General features: G+C 40.5%; 1 protein-coding gene across 1 annotated transcript; it reads left to right on the top strand.

Annotated features, from left to right (window-relative positions):
- The first annotated feature begins 739 nt into the window (after positions 1-739).
- Positions 740-22,035, top strand: mlpha (melanophilin a). Its single transcript, XM_071910573.2, has 16 exons — positions 740-849; positions 5,023-5,244; positions 7,204-7,320; positions 10,903-10,907; positions 11,440-11,481; positions 11,762-11,820; positions 11,964-12,053; positions 13,807-13,918; positions 14,217-14,410; positions 15,241-15,321; positions 15,988-16,218; positions 18,524-18,694; positions 19,325-19,486; positions 20,460-20,516; positions 21,688-21,736; positions 21,986-22,035. Exons 1-16 carry the CDS (start codon positions 740-742, stop codon positions 22,033-22,035), a joined length of 1,752 nt encoding a protein of 583 aa, XP_071766674.1.
- The last annotated feature ends 281 nt before the right edge of the window (positions 22,036-22,316 follow it).

Genomic DNA, 22,316 nt, shown 5'->3' with positions numbered 1-22,316 from the left:
CCACCTGAACTGAAAACACTCATGTTACAGTAACTTTCTGATGCAAGATACTGATGTTGTTTATATTGTTATGTGATATTAATAAGAATGGGAGCTTAACATCGCAGTCAAAAAGTGAAGTATTTGTTCACGAGACAGAAGAAAAGACTGTCAGCTTCTCAAATTTAACTCAGTCAGATATTGTTACAATGAGATAAAGTTTAACTTTTTTTTGCAACTGACTTCCAAATAAATAGACGAAGCCAGAAGAAGAGACTGTGAGCTTTTGATTATGGCTCTTTATTGGCTCTTTATCTGTGCTAAACCAAGTTAAAGCAAAGATATCAGCAAATCAGACTAATTTTAGCTCACTAATAACTTACATGCTTGATAATAGTATCGCATATAACCTTTTTTCTGCATTGCTTAAGTCATTATAGGGTGGGGGTGATTCACAAGGCAATTTCTGGGCAGTGTAGATGGGCAACAAAGTGAGACACATAGTCAGTAATCTGTTCAAATGTTTTCTAGTATCAAGTCTATGTGATTTAAGATTAAAGCAACTTGCTGCCCAGAAAGTTGCCCTATATGTATCACTGTCTCTGTGCTCAACATTCTGGGGCAATTATTGCGGGCAACATTGCCTGGCTGGGGTCAATATGGGTTTTCATTCTGCTCCTAACTTTCATTTTGTTGTTCTTCCTGCAGCGTTCTTGTGTCCCACCGAGTCTCAGAGGAAGATCCCGGTCTGTCGAGCGCCATGGAGCACAAGCTGGACCTGTCCCGGCTGACGGACGAGGAGGCCAAACACGTGTGGGACGTCATCCAGAGAGACTTCAACCTGCGCAAGAAGGAGGAGGAGAGGCTGGGGTGGGTCTATCTATCTATCTATCTATCTATCTATCTATCTATCTATCTATTAGTCTGTCTGTCTGTCTATCTATCTATCTATCTATCTATTAGTCTGTCTGTCTGTCTATCTATCTATCTATCTATCTATCTATCTATCTATTTATCTATCTGTCTAACTATCTATCTATTAGTCTGTCTGTCTATCTATCTATCTATCTATCTATCTATCTATCTATTAGTCTGTCTGTCTGTCTATCTATCTATCTATCTATCTATTAGTCTGTCTGTCTGTCTATCTATCTATCTATCTATCTATCTATCTATCTATCTATCTATCTAACTATCTATCTATTAGTCTGTCTGTCTGTCTATCTATCTGTCTATCTATCTATCTATCTATCTATCTATCTATCTATCTATCCATTAGTCTGTCTGTCTGTCTGTCTGTCTATCTATCTGTCTATGTATCATCTATCTATCTATCTATCTATCTATCTATCTATCTATCTATTAGTCTGTCTATCTATCTATCTATCTATCTATCTATTAGTCTGTCTGTCTGTCTGTCTGTCTATCTATCTATCATCTATCTATCTATCTATCTATCTATCTATCTATCTATCTATTAGTCTGTCTGTCTGTCTATCGGTCTATCTATCTATCTATCTATCTATCTATTAGTCTGTCTGTCTATCTATCTATCATCTATCTATCTATCTATCTATCTATCTATCTATCTATCTATCTATTAGTCTGTCTATCTGTCTGTCTATCTATCTATCATCTATCTATCTATCTATCTATTAGTCTGTCTGTCTGTCTGTCTATCTATCTATCTATCTATCTATCTATCTATTAGTCTGTCTGTCTGTCTATCTGTCTATCTATCTATCATCTATCTATCTATCTATCTATTAGTCTGTCTGTCTGTCTATCTGTCTATCTATCTATCATCTATCTATCTATCTATCTATCTATTAGTCTGTCTGTCTGTTTGTCTAAAAATAGATAAACCATCAAACTGAAGCACATGATGCATGATACAACAAGTTTTGCCTCCCCTCCCCTATCTGACCCTCCTCTTCCCCCTATTGGAACACACACACACACACACACACACACACACACACTGTCTTAAAGAAGCTTAATATTGAGATTTTGGATCAGAGTGAGATAATGCTGCATTACCTTCTATTTCATGTTATCAAATTATCTGTAAGTTGTGCATTTGTTTTAACCTGCATGGCGCACCAGATGGGTGGGGCTTACCGCATCAGGACAAGTCAGATAAGCTGTCAATCACAGAAGAGTAAACTAAATTGCCTTTCAAATACTTTTCTGAGATTGTCTTAACTTTCTGGCACTGTGTGACAAACCCTATCAATCTGAAAAAGCTATTTAAAACAATTCACATATAAACAACAATATATATATGGAGATAAAGATAATAACGAGGCTAATCTGTAAAGACATAGAGAGATAAAACAAAATCATGAGCAACTTTGCGTTGGCGATACCCGAGGCAATCTTTTGGACATTGTAGACGGGCAACTCTCATAGCAACAAGCAACAAAGACAGATAATGACTCAAAAATATATTCAAAATCTATTTGAAGCGCTTTTATAAATCCCATCAGATTTTCAAAAGTGCTTTGGGGTTTCTTTGCCTCACCTGCACAGTTTGTATTCCCAATCTCTTTTTTAGCATTTATATGTGCAAATAAACTGAACCTAAACCGCTCTACATATATGTAGAGCGGTTTAGGTTTAGGTTTGTACTGTATGTGTGTGTCTGTGTTGACGTGTGTGTCGTCTCTCTGCGCTCGTGTATCCTCTCATCCGCTCATGAGAACCGGAGAGGAATGTGAGTGTGAAAGCCGGCTGTTGTGAGTCAGGCCGTCACGGCGATCACGGCTCAGTCACAAGTTCCCCCGCTGTCCGCCGCGCGTCTCACTGGCTAAACAAGACGCCGTGAAGTTCCATTCTTCTACGCTCACAAAGACGCCTCTGTCCCCCCCCCCCCCCCCACCCACCCCACCCCACCCCCGCCCCCGCCCCGCTGCACCCTCACACTCCCATCAGCCCCCGGGAGGAACTCACTCCTGGAATAAAACATAGAGCCGTCGCTTTATGAAATGAAACGGCAGGCGTAGACGTTTCTGAAGAGTGAGTCGTTGTCTGGCCCGGGGTCAGGGTCAAGTCACTCTTGATTCAGTTAGGTTAGAAAGTGGATTTTCTTCACACTTTGAAGATAATATTGAAAAACCTCTGACATAAGAGGGCTGTTCGACTGTATGCAGCCTGTTGACGGATTGTGGATGATGAATGTTCCATCGTTAGGGAATAAAATGCAGTTTCTGTCTTGATTTTGAAGCGACTGAATTGCTGTTCTGTGACTTGAGCTGCAGCACAACCTGGTTTTCACTGGTGCTGAAACGATTGATCGATTAGTCGATAATCCATTTATCGTTTCAGTCATTTATCAAGTAAAAATACCAAACGTTTGTCGGTTGCAGCTTCACAAGTGCTAAGATTTGCTGCTTTTCTCCATTTCATATCATTATAAAATGAATACTTTGGGGTTTTTTGGCTGCTGGTCAGACATTTGAAGACATTTGAAGAATCACTTTGGGCTGTTTAGAGATTCAATTTTATGTCATCACTTATTTAAGACTAAATGATGAATTGATTAATCAAAAAAAGAATCAATTGATTAATTGTTAATGAAAATAATTGTTAGTTGCAGCTCTAATTTTCACTCTTATAGGAAAAATGCACATAAAAACACTTTAACACTGTTAAAATTAGCTATTGGCAATGTACCTTGTATTTCTAGGCCCATTTTGTATACATGGTGTATTTTTCCTGTTCCCTCAGTTAACTGTCCCGCTCTAGATGACATGACGTCATGTTGAGATTTTTCCAGTCCAGCTACAATGCAGTTTGATAAGAGAATTTCTTTTTAAAACATCAAACGTTTTAAAACTGCTACCTGCATCATTTTGTTCTTGTTTTGTATCTTTCTGATGTCACTTCAAGACATTTTAATATGAGTTTTTACCGTGACATGATATAATGTTGTGCAAGTTCTGTACTTGTTTGGGTCGCCACACATCAAGAGCTTGCTGGGAAATTTGGTACAAGCAAAAACACTTTTTAGAGTTTCTGAACATCATGAGAGCAAAGTGATGCTCTGATGATGGCCTAAGGCCAAAAAGCTCAGCAATAAAGTGCTGTGTATTGCAAGGCAGTGTGCATGGATTTTTACTTAAGTAAAAGATTTGACTTCTTCTTCCACCACTGTGAACATGTAAAACTATATGTGAAGCGGAGCGTTGCTGAAAAAGAGCTTTTGTTCCTGTGAACCTATGAATGTAAATGTGACCCCTGGAAGTCCCCTCAGCCCCGGGCCACGGCTGGAAATAAGAATATGTAAGAATCTGTTCTCAGTCATCTGCCTGGTTAGATAAGTCTGCCTCACAAGACATCTATGACATCTATTGAAAGGAGGATGTGTTGTGCTAAACATTTTGTAACTGTGCATCAGTCCGCTCGAGGCAAATAGGGACGCTCAGATCTTTTTGCATCACATGTCCTTCACTGTAATCAGTGTCCTAATGTGTCTGCTAATGTGGGTCAAAAAAACAAGAACACGGCTTTGCAATTCATTGAGTTCCTGCTGTGACTGACTTGGTGGTGCTGCATGTAGCATTTTTATAGATGAATATACTACTGTCAAATTAATAGTTTTACCTTAGTATTATTACTGTAAACAGGTGAGTCCATGTTGGAGTCGATCGTTCTCCTCTATCTCACTCCAGTAGTATTGTTAGTTCTAGTGTTTCTCCACATTAAGACTACATTTCCCATCAGCCCCGTTGCTTCCTGCCCCCCCTTCCCCTCCCTGAAGAGGATCAACATGTTGGAAGTGATTTCTCCATCTTCCTTTCCCTCCTTCCACCATCTGCTGCCAGAAACTCTTTCAGCTTTAGCTCCGTTTGCTCTGGAAGAACAGAACCTCTTCCTGTTTTGTGCCGTAAAGCGATCCAGCAGATTTCCCTCCAGATCCACCAGGTGGAGAAACTATGGAGGATGCAGAGTAGAGGACAGTAGAGGCTGTAAGTCTTCTCAACGATTGGCTGTTGTGTTTCCCCCTCCACTATTCTCTAATCCTCTCCTCTCTCCTCTCAGGGAGTTGAAGACTAAGATCGAGAAGGAGGACACGAAGCGGGAGCTGCTGGGTGAGCAGTGCACCCTGGCCGATTCTCACTGCATCCGCTGCCTGCAGCCCTTCAAGTTCCTGGTCAACAGCAAGCGTCAGTGTCTGGACTGCCAGATGTACACCTGCAAGTCCTGCAGCCGCTACAACAAGAAGGAGCACGGATGGGTGTGCGACAACTGCCGTATGACCAGGTGAGGGAGGAGCGGATAGATGAACACACATACAGGAGAGACAGGGAGGAGAGGCTGAGAGGGAAAAACAACACAAAAATATCCTTCTTAAGGAATATACCAAGTTCTTTGGTGTTTAGTCAACTTAGCCGTTTAGTGATGAGAATTTAGACGCCAAAATCATCCATGTGTCCCCATTAGATCATTCACTCTGGTGCTCCATGCTAACACTTTAGCATAAACTATGTTGAGTGATAGTAGGATCCATGGTAACACTTTAGCATAAACTATGTTGAGTGATAGTAGGCTCCATGCTAACACTTTAGCATAAACTATGTTGAGTGATAGTAGGCTCCATGCTAACACTTTAGCATAAACTATGTTGAGTGATAGTAGGATCCATGCTAACACTTTAGCATAAACTATGTTGAGTGATAGTAGGATCCATGCTAACACTTTAGCATAAACTATGTTGAGTGATAGTAGGCTCCATGCTAACACTTTAGCATAAACTATGTTGAGTGATAGTAGGATCCATGCTAACACTTTAGCATAAACTATGTTGAGTGATAGTAGGATCCATGCTAACACTTTAGCATAAACTATGTTGAGTGATAGTAGGATCCATACTAACACTTTAGCATAAAATATGTTGAGTGATAGTAGGATCCATGCTAACACTTTAGCATAAAATATGTTGAGTGATAGTAGGATCCATGCTAACACCTTAGCATAAACTATGTTGAGTGTTTAGCATAAACTATGTTGAGTGATAGTAGGATCCATGCTAACACTTTAGCATAAAATATGTTGAGTGATAGTAGGATCCATGCTAACACTTTAGCATAAACTATGTTGAGTGATAGTAGGCTCCATGCTAACACTTTAGCATAAACTATGTTGAGTGATAGTAGGATCCATGCTAACACTTTAGCATAAACTATGTTGAGTGATAGTAGGATCCATGCTAACACTTTAGCATAAACTATGTTGAGTGATAGTAGGCTCCATGCTAACACTTTAGCATAAACTATGTTGAGTGATAGTAGGATCCATGCTAACACTTTAGCATAAATTATGTTGAGTGATAGTAGGATCCATGCTAACACTTTAGCATAAACTATGTTGAGTGATAGTAGGATCCATGCTAACACTTTAGCATAAAATATGTTGAGTGATAGTAGGATCCATGCTAACACTTTAGCATAAAATATGTTGAGTGATAGTAGGATCCATGCTAACAATTTAGCATAAACTATGTTGAGTGATAGTAGGATCCATGCTAACGCTTTAGCATAAAATATGTTGAGTGATAGTAGGATCCATGCTAACGCTTTAGCATAAAATATGTTGAGTGATAGTAGGATCCATGCTAACACTTTAGCATAAACTATGTTGAGTGTTTAGCATAAACTATGTTGAGTGATAGTAGGCGACTAGCATTGTTTCAAAAGTGAGAAAATGAGAACTTGTAGCCGCTCTACAGCAAAATGGTAAGTAATATTAAATTATATGTGGCTACGTCTGGCATTTTTAAGCAGGAAATTGGTCAAATTTACATTAAATATAATAGAAAAGTAACATACTGTTTTGAACAATCAGGGACTACTTTCCTTGTGGAGTGAAGGTGGTGGGGATGGGAGACCAGATCACTGCGCAGCGGAGGAATACGTGGTTACTCACCTGCAATAGTTCCACAAATAGCCCTGGCCACATCAACTATATTGAATCAATGATATTTAATTTTAAATATTTATAAATCAAGCCCATATATTAAAAAACACTAATCAAAAAGTCATTCTTCTTCCTTTGGATAATGCTGGTAGCTTACTTAACATAGTGTATGTTAAAGTTTTAGCATGGCACACTAGAGTGAATGATCTACCGGGAACACTTGGATGATTCGGGCCACATATACAGTATATACTGTACATATGAAGAGCTGTGGGAGAGTGAAGTGTGTGAACTGTGTGTCTGCAGGGTGCTGAGGATCGGCACGGTGGGATGGTACCATGACAACGTGCGCAACCGCTTCAAGCGCTTCGGCAGCGCCAAAGTCATGAGGTCACTGTACAAGAGACTGAATGGAGAGGGTGAGTTTGACTTCAGACACACAGATGCAGTAATTTGCTACCATGCTATATTTTCACCAGTAGGCTGTTGATTTTACCAGGACACACCAGCTGAAATCAACATTCATTTCTTGTGTTTTGTAACCAAACATGAAAGGAAAAATATATTTAGAGATGAAAAACAGCAAAGTGAGATGGTTTCAAATGAAATGTTCACACTGCAGGCCTTCATGCTGAAATCCAAATTGCTGGTCATATCTTATGTTTTTTTCTTTTCTTGGATGTAACTCAATATGAACTAACAGCAACTGATACCAATACGAAGCAAAAAGACACACGTGAGCAGAGAAACAACAACAAAAGACGTCACATCTGTTTTTGTACCCACGCTTCTCCTGCTTGTTTCAAACATATTTTAGTTATGGTGCGTTCCTTCGAGTTTTGACTGAATTGACTTTCTCCCCAAACACCAGTCAAGCTGCTTTTTGGCTTTCTTCCATTGTTGTGTCTCATCCTTCATGCTAACTATGACAACCGTCTCATGTGAATGATTTGCTTATTGTCATTCCAACGCTGATATATTCAGATTTGAGCTTTCAAACACAAGTCTCATGTAGGTCGCATGCCTCAGGATCTGGTTTTAACACATATCCATGTGGCCCAGATGGGAATTGAAAAAATGCTGAACTCCATGCAGCTTTTTGGTTAGAAAACATCAGATCTGAGTCATGTGAGGGGGGAAACTGGGACACTTTGAGCTGCAGGGTGAATACAGCCCTAATTTCTTCCTTTAGTTGTCTTCTGGTAGACTGCATGATACCAGCTTCTCTCTCTGCAGTTTGATCCTTGTTGCTTTGCTTCTTTAAAGGGGCGTTGGTGATAAGTAGGACTCGCAACTTATCTCTGTCACTGCTCTCCCCCACCCTCCTGTCCCCTTGAGCTACGGTGGCCTGTAAGTGACACAATAAAGTCACATTTCCACAATATCTTCGAACCCTAACCCTAACCCTAACCCTTAAAATAACCTTACACAATAAAGTCACATTTCCACAATATCTTTGAACCCTAACCCTTAAAATAACCTTACATTTACATTAATTCACCCCTTCATTCATGCAAACTCCCCTTAAAACTAATTAAGGGAGTTATTAATGGAGGATGGAATGGAATGGAACTTAATACTTAAGTTAAGTTACTTACTTAAAACTTCCCTTCATAACTCAATAATAACCCTCTAAACCGTGCACAAAAGGCATGAAAAATCCCTTAATTTCTAGTGTCTCCACGAATCAACCCATGAATAAATCCCTTAAAAACCCATGATACTAACCTTGCTTTTTTAAAGCTATATGGATATTTAATGTTTATGTAATGGAGAAATTAAGGATAAAATTAAGGGGTTTGGTTTTGTAGTGATGTAGAGAGCTTGCTAATTAAAGCAGAGATCCAAACATCTAGTGAAGAAATTCTACTCTGGAATAATAAAACTGCTTTGTCATTTGTTTGCTCGGCTTTTCACTTCCAACTCTGACGATGGGAAGTTTTTGTTCTGAATCCAACACAGTCTCACAGAGTTTTGTGACATAAACATGAACTCTGAAACACAGATACACAAATCGGACACGCCGTTCTCACATGTTCGCCACATGTTCGCCACATGAAAAGTTTAGCTAACGGTTCAGTTTAGGCAACTGAAAACACTCTGGTTGAGGTTAGGTTCAGGTTTTGGTCACGGTTAAATAAGAAAATGAAAACTTGTTGTCATGAGTTGGTAATTGAACCCGGGTCGTCATCGCATCGGTTGCATTTGAAGACGTCGCGCTCATTTCAGCGATGGCTCCACGCTGCAGTGAAACAGCGGCGGTGGATTTTAAGCGTCGGGACAGAGCATCAGACACGCTGCAGTCACATCCAGTCACCGGACCGTCAGCTGGCAGAGCTGTGATAGAAAGTGTGTTTTGGTCACATGGCCTGGATCGCTCTGTATCGGCTCTGTGTTTCCAGCCACATCCATCACCACAGGGCCAAACAACACGCCTGAGCCATGACCGGAGCGTGTCACGTGTTCAGACCGTCTGGAGGACCAGGGGCCTCATTCATGAAACATATACTTGAGCTGTTCAGTAATAATAAAAAGGAACTTGAACATGAAATAGTAAACCAATAGACTTCCACTCATTTACTGTATCGACTCAACCTGCTGTCATACTCTATATCAGTGATTCTCAACCTTTTTCATATCATGGACCCCTACTTTAGTCCACATTAGAGCCACAGACCCCCATTTGATGAGATTTTGTCTCTTGAACCCAAATCTGAGAATATTTTTATTGCCAGATATGATTTTGTCCAGAATCCCATGACTATCTGTATTGTAGGTAGAGAGATAACAGAGACACTATTATCAAAACAGTCATTCTTCTACATTCTCTAACTGTGTTAACTTCTTGTAAATGAAATAATGGTGAAGTTTAACAATTCATCAATTTGCTGCAGACCCCCTGGAACCCCCTCAAGGACCCCTGGTGGTCCCCGGACCCCACGTTGAGAACCACTGCTCTCTATATGACCTTCTTTGCAGTGATACCTGATAATAAACTTAAATAATTATAAACTTTATTTGTATGCCACTTTGCAAAATGCCACGCCAAAAACAGGTATAGAAGAATAAAACAGGCTAAAATGATGGGAATAAAAAGGTTTGGAAAAATAAAGGAGAGACTCAAATACATAAAAATCTGTTTTATAAGAAGCGATTTAAAAGTTGAGTTTGTGTTTCCAGACAGAAAAAGCATGACTAATCTTTAATGATATTCAGTCACATGTAGAGCTTGGGACTAATTTCTAATCACTATATATTTTGGAAAAAAAACCCTGAACTTCATCATTCAATATTGTTAAAATACAGAGGATCTAGTCTGTGAAAGTGTTTTTGTCATCTTAAGTTTCCTACTATCCTTCAAACAGCACATAAATAGCCTACTTTAAACTTTAGTGCTGCTTATTTTGTAAGAGTTTGTGTCACATTTTTAAAAAGATGGTTAATATGTGAATTTGCAAGGAAACTCTTCATTTTTTTCACTTATCCTTGGCTGCATTGCGCAAATTCACAGCAATGAAAATGAAAAAAATCTACAGCGGTCAGAAGTTAGTTTTGGTTTTTTATGTATCACAAATTTGGAGGGAATGAATGTAAGCTGCTGATTTTAACCTCATGTCTCTGCATCAGTGTTACCAAGAAGAATTCACTTTTTCACTAAATGACATCTTTGGCCTTGTTCTGGTCACAAGCATGTATTTTGACTGCAAGAGACTCTTTTAAATGTGCCGACTGGAACTTAAGGCCCTTTATGGCAGTGAACACGAGGTGTTTAATTCAAAGGGAATGCAGAGCTTGTTGTCAGTGTGTTAGGTAAACTAATCCAGCCAGACGGTGTGACCACAAGGCCTGGAAGCCAAACGGCCGGTCAGGGAGAGACTGTGGACAGAGGGGAAACTTAGAAGTGGAAAACATGAGGAATGAGCTATAGATACTGGAGGAGGGAGGATCGATTCTTTTAGCTCAGTCGATTCTTTCAGGCGGTCTGACAGTTGTGAATCGATTCAGGACCGGTTCATTTGATTCATCTTTGTAAAACAGACAACAACATGACGGACGAAGAGCAAGACCATCACAAAACAAGACAAAAACCCTACAGTCGAAAACATATTCAGCTGAAAAGAGCATAACTTTATAACTTGATAAGCACAAGTCAAACAGCCAATAGTCTAATAAGAGGTTAACTGAACCGAGGCCGCTTTATCTTTCTTTGCTGCTCCAAGTAACATTCGGCTTGGTCAAGTCGAAGTCTCAAATAACGATAAATCTGGTAAACTATGTCTACCACCATGAATTTGGACTAATTTACTGCTAATTTACTCGACGTAAAGAGAGACTAGCAGCATTGCTAGCTGTACTTTGTAAGTACAGCTGTACTGTGCTTTCAAATTTGTGACAAGATTTAATTGATTATATATTATCAAAGCAAATTGAATGTAACAAAAGTTCCTATTGTGTTTTAGCATAATGACCTATAAGGACTCATATGCTAGCTGCTAATACAGATGCTACATGCTAATATTAATGCTTCCTTTTATTTCTCAGGGGGCCGTGACGATGACACTCAGAGCATGCCTGATGTCCGCCGTGAGTCACTCAAACTACACACTTACAAATTCAAAATAAGAAATGTATTTTTGCAGAAATTCTGCCTTTAGACAGAAATCTCTTTTCATTTTTCTTACTTTTCAGCATCATGTATGTTATTAGCAACAGTCATATTGACACATTATTATGTTGAAAAGTGACACTGTACTTACCCAAAGTAAAAAAGGCCTAAAAAGTGAAAGTCCAAACTTTTGTCTGTTGTTACATTGCTCAAATATATATCTTTTTAACTGGTAAGTGATGTGACCTTTGACCCTAGACATGTACAACGGCATTGAGGATGACCATGCAGAGGTCGAGGCTCAGCGGTACAAAATGGTAAAAAAAGAACTTTTTTTAAATCCCTTTCTGTGCTTGAAACGTAACTCTCTTCTAAATGTGAAGTTGTCATTATTCCAGCCATGAGGCAGCGGTTCAGATCTGTGAAATGAAGTCTCTCTTTGTTCCCTGTTTGTTTTCAGATGCGCAAGAACAAGCGTCTCCTCTCTGTTCATCCCCTCGACTTCGACTCGGAGGATTACTTCCCCCACTCCCGCCGGCAGTCGGTCCAGGTAGCCTCACTGCTGTCATCAGATATATTTTAGGCATTACTGTGCAGTAGATCGTCAACATATCCAGTAGGGTTTGACAGATATTACAGTTTGCCAACACAGTGAGCGGAAATTGATTAAATATCCGATATCAGCCAGTCAGTCTCGTCCACCTCTGATATGTTGGAGGTTCCTCCTGACCACAGCTACAGAAACAACAGTCTGGAAAACCTGTAAAGATTTTATTTCTTTGGTCATTTCATTTAATTCTTATTTAAAGGTCTAATTTATCCCAGAGTTTCCCTACCACTGAATAGTTGTGAGAGAGCTGCTAATCCTAAAGTAATTTCATTCAGTCTGGATTTGAATGGAGAGTTTTAGTGTCCCATGATGGTCTCAAGAGGCTAGTTCTTGTATTTTTTGGCATGAAAATGGTCACATTTTGTACATATTGAATGCTGACACACACTATTGTATTATCAACAACTTAAGTCTAAAAATATTGGTATTTGTAGGGTTAGGGTTAGGGTGCGAGGGGCAGAGCCACAGTGCCAGACCATATTCGAGAACGGAGAATGATCATGTAAGAGAGAAGCGATAGGAAAAAAAATAAGAGAAGTAACAGCTAATGAGAGAAGATAGAGGTGAAGGGAATTAAGTGCCAGTTTTAACATTTTATTCACCGATCGTACATTAACTATGCTATAAACAGGCTGGGCAGGGGAATCCAGGTGAAAACTTATTCCACCTGTTTAATCCACTTCAGTCATGAAGGTGAGATGCAAATGAAAGGGAGCCGACGGCTTAAAGAAACATTTTAAGCATCATAAAACACTTGAGACGTGGATTGTACAAAAGAGGTTGCAACTTAGAAAGATGGTCGTCACATTTTGTTCACTTGGTGCTTATGAAATGTGGCTTTTGGCAGATATTTACATTTTGACTTCACAGGGTAATATGATTATCCTTGATTTGAATGGACAATTTTTAGCATGGTTAACCTCAGCTGGTATCAAGTCCATGTGATTAAGTTGTCAGCACTACATACTGTATGTTGTCAAGCATTTTGAAAATATCACAGTATTGACTGGATGTTAAATCTCATCTATCATAGAAATGAGATGCGTTTCCAAACAATTTGCTCAGAACACCATGGGGAAGAGTGCATGAGAAGAAATAGTATAAAGATAATAATAATAAAAAGATAAAGTGATTTTAAGAGTGAGAGTTTTCAGCCATGAGCCACTGAGGGTCCAGAGTGTGCAGGTTTTTATTGCAGCTACATCAACTACAGCAGCTGATTTCAAAGATTAGCACAACTTCAGACAGAGAGGAAGAACGAATCAGAGGAATCAGCTGCTGCAGTTGTTTGGCTGGAATGAAATCTGCAGACTCTTAGGTCATTAATTGGACACCACTGCTGTAAAGACACATGAGAGTTTTAAAAACATTTCTCAGAAGCAGAGCTGCTCTGGAGGCAGAGCCAAAAAACCACAGCTTTTCGGAGTGCAAGTTAGCTAACTGGCAAGCTTGAATGGCAAATAAGGAACTCTAGTCAAAATATAAATAAGATATATAAATGCCAGTGACTTCTTTTTTTTATTTTTTTTATTTATTCATAACCACGGCATTCATGATGTTGAAGGTCAGCAGCTAGCTAACTAGCTTACCTAGATAGCTATAGGCTAGTATGGCCAGTATTAGCCAGTTGACTTTGTGACAAGCCCTTAATAAATCAATTAGACTTGACTTGAGATCATCTAAACAGTTTCAGCAAATGCAGGAGGAGCGAGGCGGATACAGGAATGACATGGAGTATCAGAACGACATGTACAACCACCGCATGAACCGCAGGAAGAGCCTGGACCGCTACGGCGTGCGGTCTGGTGAGTAACACACACACACTGCACCTGGCCCAGAGACAGCCTGGCGTCCTGGGACTTCTGTTTACAAGCCCTGCTTCACTTGTGGGCAGCGTGAACCTAAACGAACCAAATACAAAAATGTAACAAAGGAACATTTTCTACTGTGGTTCAGACAAACAAAACAAACTGTAGGTGTGATCACATCCTAATCCAATTCACACAAAGTAAACCTGCTTACCCACTGCTCAAGATAGGAGCATCAACTACAACATAGCTGTAATAGCTGTAAGGGTCTTTCCAATGTCTTTTCCCTGAGCAGAGGAGTATGCAGACAGCAGGATGGTCCGGACCCGCTCCCTGTCTAAGATCAGCTCCTCGGTGGCCCGGCAGCAGTACGTCGACACCTCAGAGGAGGAGGACTTCCAGCGCGGCCCCCCCGTGTACCAGCAGCCGCCCTTCAGACGACGCAACAGCCGGGCCTCGTCCCAGGAGAGCGTGGTGCAAGCCCCGCCCGTACGTCACCTGGCTGTCTGTGTGTGTGTGTGTGTGTGGATTAATACTGCTGCTGCTACTATTACTACTGCTACTACTACTACTACTACTGCTACTACTAGTAGTACTGCTGCTGCTGCTGCTGCTGCTACTACTGCTACTATTAGTACTGCTAGTATTACTACTACTACTACTGCTGCTGCTGCTACTACTACTACTATTAGTACTGCTAGTATTACTACTACTACTGCTACTACTACTACTACCACTACTACTGCTGCTGCTGCTACTACTACTACTATTAGTACTGCTAGTATTACTACTACTACTGCTACTACTACTACTACCACTACTACTGCTGCTGCTGCTACTACTACTGCTACCACTACTACTATTACTACTACTACTACTACTATTACTACTAGTGCTACTAGTACTTCTACTACTACTCAATTACTATTACGACTACTGACTAATAATAATAATAAGCCCAACCAGTATGCCACCGGTGAATTTGTGGTGATAGTAACACTCCCTATACTGATAATACTAATACTAATACTCCGCCTGTGTGAGTGTGTGTGCATGCTTGTAATACACAACTAATACTGAGCTCTTAATACTGTTGTAATACTGTTGTCTAATACTAATAATAATCAATTTTAAGTATAATGAGCCGTTGTTCTCGTTCCCAAAGTACTACAATGCATTCAAAACCAGAATTAAAATAAGAATATCCAAGCACTTGACAAGCTAGATAGTGATTTACTGTTCTGACATACTGTATAGAGACTATTGAGAGCATAATCATATTACATGGCAATCTTGTCCTCATCCTCTCTGTTCTGTAGATTAATGAGCTGAGCAAGCGCATGTCGGCTATCGAGAGCCTTCTGAACCGCCTGGAGGAGAAGATGACCCCCGGTGATGAGGTGAGACAGGCTGGGGAATTAAAGATCCACTAGAGGAATGCTGTTGCCCTCTGATGACTCAGTGGTATTTCTGGTGCAGCAGATTAACTTTCAGAGGAAGTAAAAAGTCAAAGGCATATTCTCCACATTGCACCACACACTGCAAAGAGAAAGAAGAAACCAAACAAAAAGAAAGACAAAAGTACTTGAAGAATAAATGCTGCCTGTTTTTCTTTCTTATCTTTTTTATTTTTTTAATGCAAAATCAAAAAAGTTGTCCCTATCTGTTTTTTTGTTAGGATTCATGATTGTTTTGGTGACATTTTGTCTATTTTTTGGCAGCTGTGCTGAATATGCCTTTGACTTTTTACCTCCTTCAATATAAAGGTCATATGGGCATGAGAATGAAACAGTGACTGGCCAAATGAGTGTACAAAACATGAAAAAATGTCAACTATGTTACCCAGTAAAGTTACCTTATCTCTTCTCTTTCTCAAATATCTGAAATCATATGGCTTGAGCTTGGCAAGTAGTAAATATGCTAAAATTTAGCGATGCTTTGTAAGAAATATATCTTTTTGGCATTTACATTTTTAACTTATTTACACACACTAAATGAAGATAAACAATGAATGATGAAATAGAATCATTCAAAATACGCTGTGGTGCATTTTTTTTTTTTTTCAGGCCACGCCTCCGACCGGCCAGAACGAGGAGGAGAAGCTGCGGAGGAAGCTGAGCGAGCTGGCGGGGAACCTCAGCGACAAGGGCGTGTCGTCGGACGAGGAGGCCGGGAAGAAGCCCCTCCCCCTGGCCAAGGGGAGCGGCGCCAAGAGCCACGCCTCGGCCCCCTCCTCGGCCCTGAAGAACCTGGAACTCAGCTCCTCCAGCGACGAGATGCCCACCGAGGCTCAGAAGGTAAGGTAGGGTTCAGGTCAACGTGAGGACGGATGGTGGACTGCTTGATGGGGAGGCATCTTGTTTGATTTTGCCGTCTTGCACTTTGCTATTTGCAGTTATAATTTAGGGTCCTGCTAGCTGCTTAAAGGATAGTTGTGCATTCATAACTAATGGGATCTTGGAAGTTCCAGACCTTCAAGCTAGATGGATAATCAAGCTGAGGACATTTACAGGCTCTGAAATGGGATGATGAGAGGTCTGTAAATGTGTTAAACCCCTCAGTTCAGCCTCTTAAAGGAATAGTACACCCAAAAATGAAGATTTGGTCGTTGTCATGTCAGTCGAAACACTGGTACAAAACAAGTTTGTATGTCCACATAACACATAGAGAGTTTGCTAGCGCTGCTCCGTATCTGCCTTCTCCAAAAGAACTTAAGTGGCCGGTAACTGGTTCTTTAGAGTTCCAAAAAAGGCAATAAAATGACTATAAAATGACTCCAAACAGCATAATCCAAGTGTTCTGAAGCCAAACGATTGCACTGTGGGTCCAAAAGTCCAATTTTTACCTCATTCTCTCCTAGATTTTCCCAAAAGAACCAGTTCCCGGTCACTTTAGTTCTTTTGGAGAAGGCTAATTTGCTGTGTGTTATATTGACATACAAACTACATCGGTGTTTCAACTGACAAATTTTCATTTTTGGGTAAACTATTCCTTTAAGACGATATCGTCCACTTCTCAGGTTGTAAACTTCCAAGTTCCCGCTGGGCATGAATGCAATAAAGGACCAATGCTTCCATGGCTTGGCTGAGCTTAACCCCAAAAGAAAGGCTGTATTCCAAGGATTAAGTGTATCTAAATAGGATAACAGAAAAATAATACCACTCCTTTTCATATATAATCCATTTCCATGTGAAGAGTTCCGGTCCAAAGTAGGATATCTGCCATTAGAAAAATATCAACAGACATTAGCCAACTTCAGTCCTGGCCTGACAAAATGTTAACACTTCCACAGACTGGATTATCTATATTTCATGGTGATTTTTCCCAGAAATGGATGAAAGGCATTCTGGAAGTGAACTCTTCCTTTCTTGAAATTTGCTTTTGTGCTCATTGTTTGCAAGGTCCTCAAAATCTGATGAGTCACTCTGTGATGATGCAAACTTGACGATCAACAGTCTGACTGCATGACTGCTTCTTTACTAACAGGCTGCCTCCTTGGTTAGTTAATGCCTTCAGGACACTTTGCTGCTCATACAGCAGGTTATATAGTACTGCAGGTCAGTAGCTACCTAGCCTGGCATCAGACGCAATCAGCTAGCACACCTAGAGACTTGATGAACTGGTGAAAATGTTGTGTCCAATTCATGCTATTGTCACATTATCCTTTTGTGGTGGAGGAACGTAATCTTCACCGTATTCGTGTTCACAACACGCAAGTCAGAGTTCGTGCTCATTTCATGAAATTTTTGAAACTGTGTTGGCCAAAGGATACCAAAAGGATGAGAGAGGCAATAGATCTAATATTGGTGAGTCCAGCTTTCTCTGGTCAGAGCGCTGCTCACTGCTGCTTAGGAGACAGTTTCGAAGTCATATATTATTATTATTATTATTATATTATTTCCTTCATTTCCTGTGGGTGGAGAAGTGTCCATACCGACACCAGAATTTCATTTGGGCAAATAGGGTGAATCTGGTGTCTCAGTTATGGGGGATGGGACGCTCTCTTCTCTTTTGCAGCCGTACTTTATGATTCAGATTGATAAAGATGAGTGTATTTTTGTCCCCCATGATGAAATTGGGGGAACAGACTATGGATCGGGCCCGGTCCGTCCCTCTGTCGGTCCGTCACGCACAGTAACTCGGACGTCACTGATTGGATTTTGTTGAAACTTGTGGGAATGACGCATGTCATTGCCCCCTTCCGGATTTTCAAAATTACACTGATTGACCTATTTTTTTAATTGTCTGTACGTTGGACGCCGCTGATTGGATTTTCACGAAACTTGAGGGAATTATGCATCTCACAGCTCCATTCTGACATTTAGTAAAATTGTACTGATTAGCCTAAGGGGGGCACTACAGTCTGCATCATCCGTGGAGGACGACATGTTTACTTGTCACATAAAAATGCCTTGTGCAGCTTTAATCAAACTGAATTCAAGTGGAAGTGAATGGAACTGCACATTCTGCAATGAACTGAACTGAACTGCGTTGAGGAAACAAACCCAGGAGTCGTGTGGTTTGGCGTCCAGGCTAGTAGCTACTGCAGGATCAGATGGTATTTTCCAGCTGCTAACATCTGTCCCTTTACATGGCTTTCAGAGATCAACTGCTGCCGCCCTCTGTGACCTCACCACTGAGGTCCTGAGAACCATTAATGCCACAGAAAACGCAATGATCGAGTACGGCCTCTCAGAGCCGATTGACAGATCCCAGTTAGTAGGGACTGACGTAAAGCAAGCAGATGATGCTTACAGAGAACTTGAGGAAAATGTAAGCTTCAGACGTGAACTGCACGCCTCTTTCCTTCTTTCTCCTCTAACCAGTTTTTTGTCTGTAGGTCAAACTAAGCCACGCCCACCCGCCTTGTCTAAAGCATGCGAGAAATGTCTGGATTGGCTTTGATTCTCCCCGGCTAGCGTGTCTGAATCTGTTATGAACAGGGTTGGGTATCGGAAAATGATGCTTATCAGTACTGTAGCAATTTGGGGTATCAAAAGCCATATTTAAGGCTTTAAAGTACAAATACATTGGAGTCTTACAGCAAGAAATCACATTTTCTATCAGTTTATGGCGATTTTTAATGGAGGAAATCAATTGTGAGTGCGGAGAAACAGATGGCATGTAAACATGTCAGAGAATTACAGAAAATAATCCACTCTCTATCACATGATGAACTGTGCTTTCATTCAACAATCAAAGGGAACATTTTACATACATTTTTAACCATTTAGGTGAAGCTCTTATTCAGGGAAACTTACAATGAGTGCAGCAGTAGAATGAGCTTCATTTCCAAGACAAGCAACTATTGAAAAATTTCCAGCGATACCCAGCCCTAGTTACAAATGGACTGGTGCTGAGTTGGCATAGTCAGTCCTCCATGTTTGCTCCGCTCCCCGGCAGGTCTACATGGCAGCAGGGAAATCTTATGATCTGGAGAAGAAGCTGAGACTGCTGGAGCAGAACGCCAAGAACCGCTTCGGGGGAACGACGGACTCGGAGCTGTCGGACCTGGAGGACGTGGTGGCCCTGACCGCCGCCCGGGTCCAGAACACCGAGAGCGAGGTGGGCGGAGCCACACACCTGACCCGACACCACCAAGACAAAGGCCTTTGTTGTAGCTGACATATTGGTTTGTTGTAGTGTGATTGCTCTGGCTGAAAGGAGCATCAGCTGGGCTCCAAAATATGAAAATGTACCTTATTATTAGGACAAATGAAAATATTGAAATTTCTGACTAAGACAGGATTTATATATTATATGATAGTATAGCTATGTTAGTGAACAGTCATACACTCTTCACACTTCTTGGTATAATTGTTTGCTGATACAATTCGGTTTCTGAACTGCTGAGCGGGCCGTTTCAAGCCAGGAGAATCAGCTGTCCCTTTAGCCTATAAGTGCTGATACAATTCAGTTTTTGATCTGCTGAGCAGGCTGTTTCAAGCCATCATCAGTAAAATATAGAGGATCCAATCTGTAAAAATTATCACTCTGTCAACCACGACTTAAGTTAGTTACGATCCTTTAAAAGGGAGCAGAGTGCGTCTTAATTTTGTGCTATCAGTCATGTTGTAAGAGTAGCTGTCACGGCTTTAAAGAGGTGGATTTCAGAGCAAACCTTCAGATGTTGCCAAAGGACAGACATAAATGTCTGGTGGTATATAAAGTTTTGCTGCCAGGGGAACAAATCAATATTTAAAATAGATTTGCCGGTTGTATGTGAAGGATGTAAAGTTAAAGTGGCAAACCTTCAATGAAGCCAAGGCACTCTCTTCTTGGAAAGTTAGAAAAGCTTTATTTTTCTTGGGCAATTCATAGAAAAATGTGCTATTACATTTTGGCACACAGCTTTCCTCAGGATACAAAAATAGATTGGTCTCTAATTGTGAGAGGAAATTAAATTTACAGATTATTTTGGATGAATACAGTAGTTATTCTAGTCATCCCGCACATGATAATATCCACAAACGTTTTCACCCATCAACTTTATGTTGATTATTTACTTCTGTAGTGTAATGACAGTCTTTCTTTGCAGGTATCTGATATAGAAAGCAAGATTGCTGCTCTCAGCACTGCAGGGTCCAAGAAAAAGGTGAGTTGAGTAACTTGAGGATAGACAGTGAGATCGTCCATCAACACAGAGACATGCTGACACTGACAGACACTTCAGAAAATATGAAAATATCCCAGTTGTGGGGTGATAACAACTCCTAAAACTTTCTTTATTCTTCCTGTTATTCTTAGTAGCTGTTGTCATCTTGCAACTTCATATAATATGAAGACTATTTTAGGTTTAGATTTAGTTTATTGGGACATACAAGTGATAAAAACCCACAAAAAACAGAAGAGAAACCCCACATATGCCTCACAGGCAAAAAACTCTCAGCCAAAAAGACTTGACTATTAGATAGACAACGCTGATAAACATTGCTGCTTCCAACTCCTGCGAGGCATGTTACATCAACACCAGTACAAGCCAACTCCTAATGAACGCCTCAGTGACTAATGCTTTACAGGCCTATTCTTAGGTTTCTCGCTTTTATGTGACGCAATTGGTCAAATGCTTCTTTTTCTGTCATGTAATGGGTCAAATGTAAGAAGTGCTCCCTAACATCCTGAATGTGCTAGATTCATGCATTCAGTAACGTTCTCAGTAAAAGTGAATAGTGTGATAAGGTGGATTTGGTTACTGTGACACAGTAAACTGTCTTGTCTTTAGCCCTAGTCTCTACTCCAAAACACTCTGAGTTGTAGCTTGAGAAGAGTCAGCTCAGTTAACCTGAACAAACTGTTAGCTAGCTAACTAGCCAGCAAACACACTGATGTTAATGTGAACATGCTAACGCTAGCTGCTACTAGATACGTTAGCTAGTGTGCTAATCAGATGTGTTAACAACAAGACAGTGATGGTTAGCTGACCAGATACTATGGTTAGCTAGCTAACAAGCTGACATTATCTAAACACTAAATCAATCAGATGGATCAGTGATGAAATGATCAGTTCAGTCAGAAACAGACAGGAATTAACCGTCTGTTCAATTCTGTTGAGAGAGAAAAGTCGTAAGTTGAGAAACACAATCAGCTGTTCACAGCCTGTTGCTCAAGATCTGAAGACCTCCAATATGGCCGCCAGAGGGTGGGTGACATCACCTGAATGCCCTCACTGCCAGGGTCAGGAATTTGACCCATGCAGTCGTGGTTGTGTAAGTTAATCTGGGTAAAAAGTAATGTTTCCTCTAAGAATCTCCAATCTGCTCCAACAGGTTTTTGGATCCCAGCAGAGAAAAAGGTCGACCCAAGACTATCCTGCAAGTAAGAACTGAAACAATTTTGTATTTTCTTACTTGAAGTGAAAACTTACACCGTGTCCAGTGATGTGAAGCGAGTGTTATGACCTCTTGGTCCCATGAAACCTGTTAGAAACTGCATGATTTTTTGCCCCAACAACAACAGCGAAAACTAATTTATGTGAAGATTATTTTTACCCACATCTGATCCATTTAATCATGTCAATTCTGTTCACTCTTTTGAAAATAATCCAGCTGTTCTTTCCACCGACAGAAACAAGCAATGGCTCTGGATCTCAGTGGAAATCAAATAACATGTACTGATCTGCATCACAAGCTGCCCATTCATACCGCACAGAAACCTCGTCTGCTGGGAGGAGAGCGGAGAAACAAGAGAGACGCAGCCTGACTCGCTGCTGGGTAGAGAACAGACAAATCGGGGAAAAAATGGCTAAAACTCGCAACCTGTTTACCTGCTAGTTCACCACTTTTTCCACAGCTAATATCAAATTGGAATGGTGATGTAGCTGGAAATATGTACACACAGCATCTAAAAGCAAGTGTACTTCAAATTTAGCTGACTTGACAGTTGGTTTTCACAGTAA

Source organism: Centroberyx gerrardi, chromosome 21 (assembly GCF_048128805.1).
Source record: "Centroberyx gerrardi isolate f3 chromosome 21, fCenGer3.hap1.cur.20231027, whole genome shotgun sequence".
Lineage (NCBI taxonomy): Eukaryota > Metazoa > Chordata > Actinopteri > Beryciformes > Berycidae > Centroberyx > Centroberyx gerrardi.
This window is presented reverse-complemented; position numbering and strand designations above follow the sequence as displayed.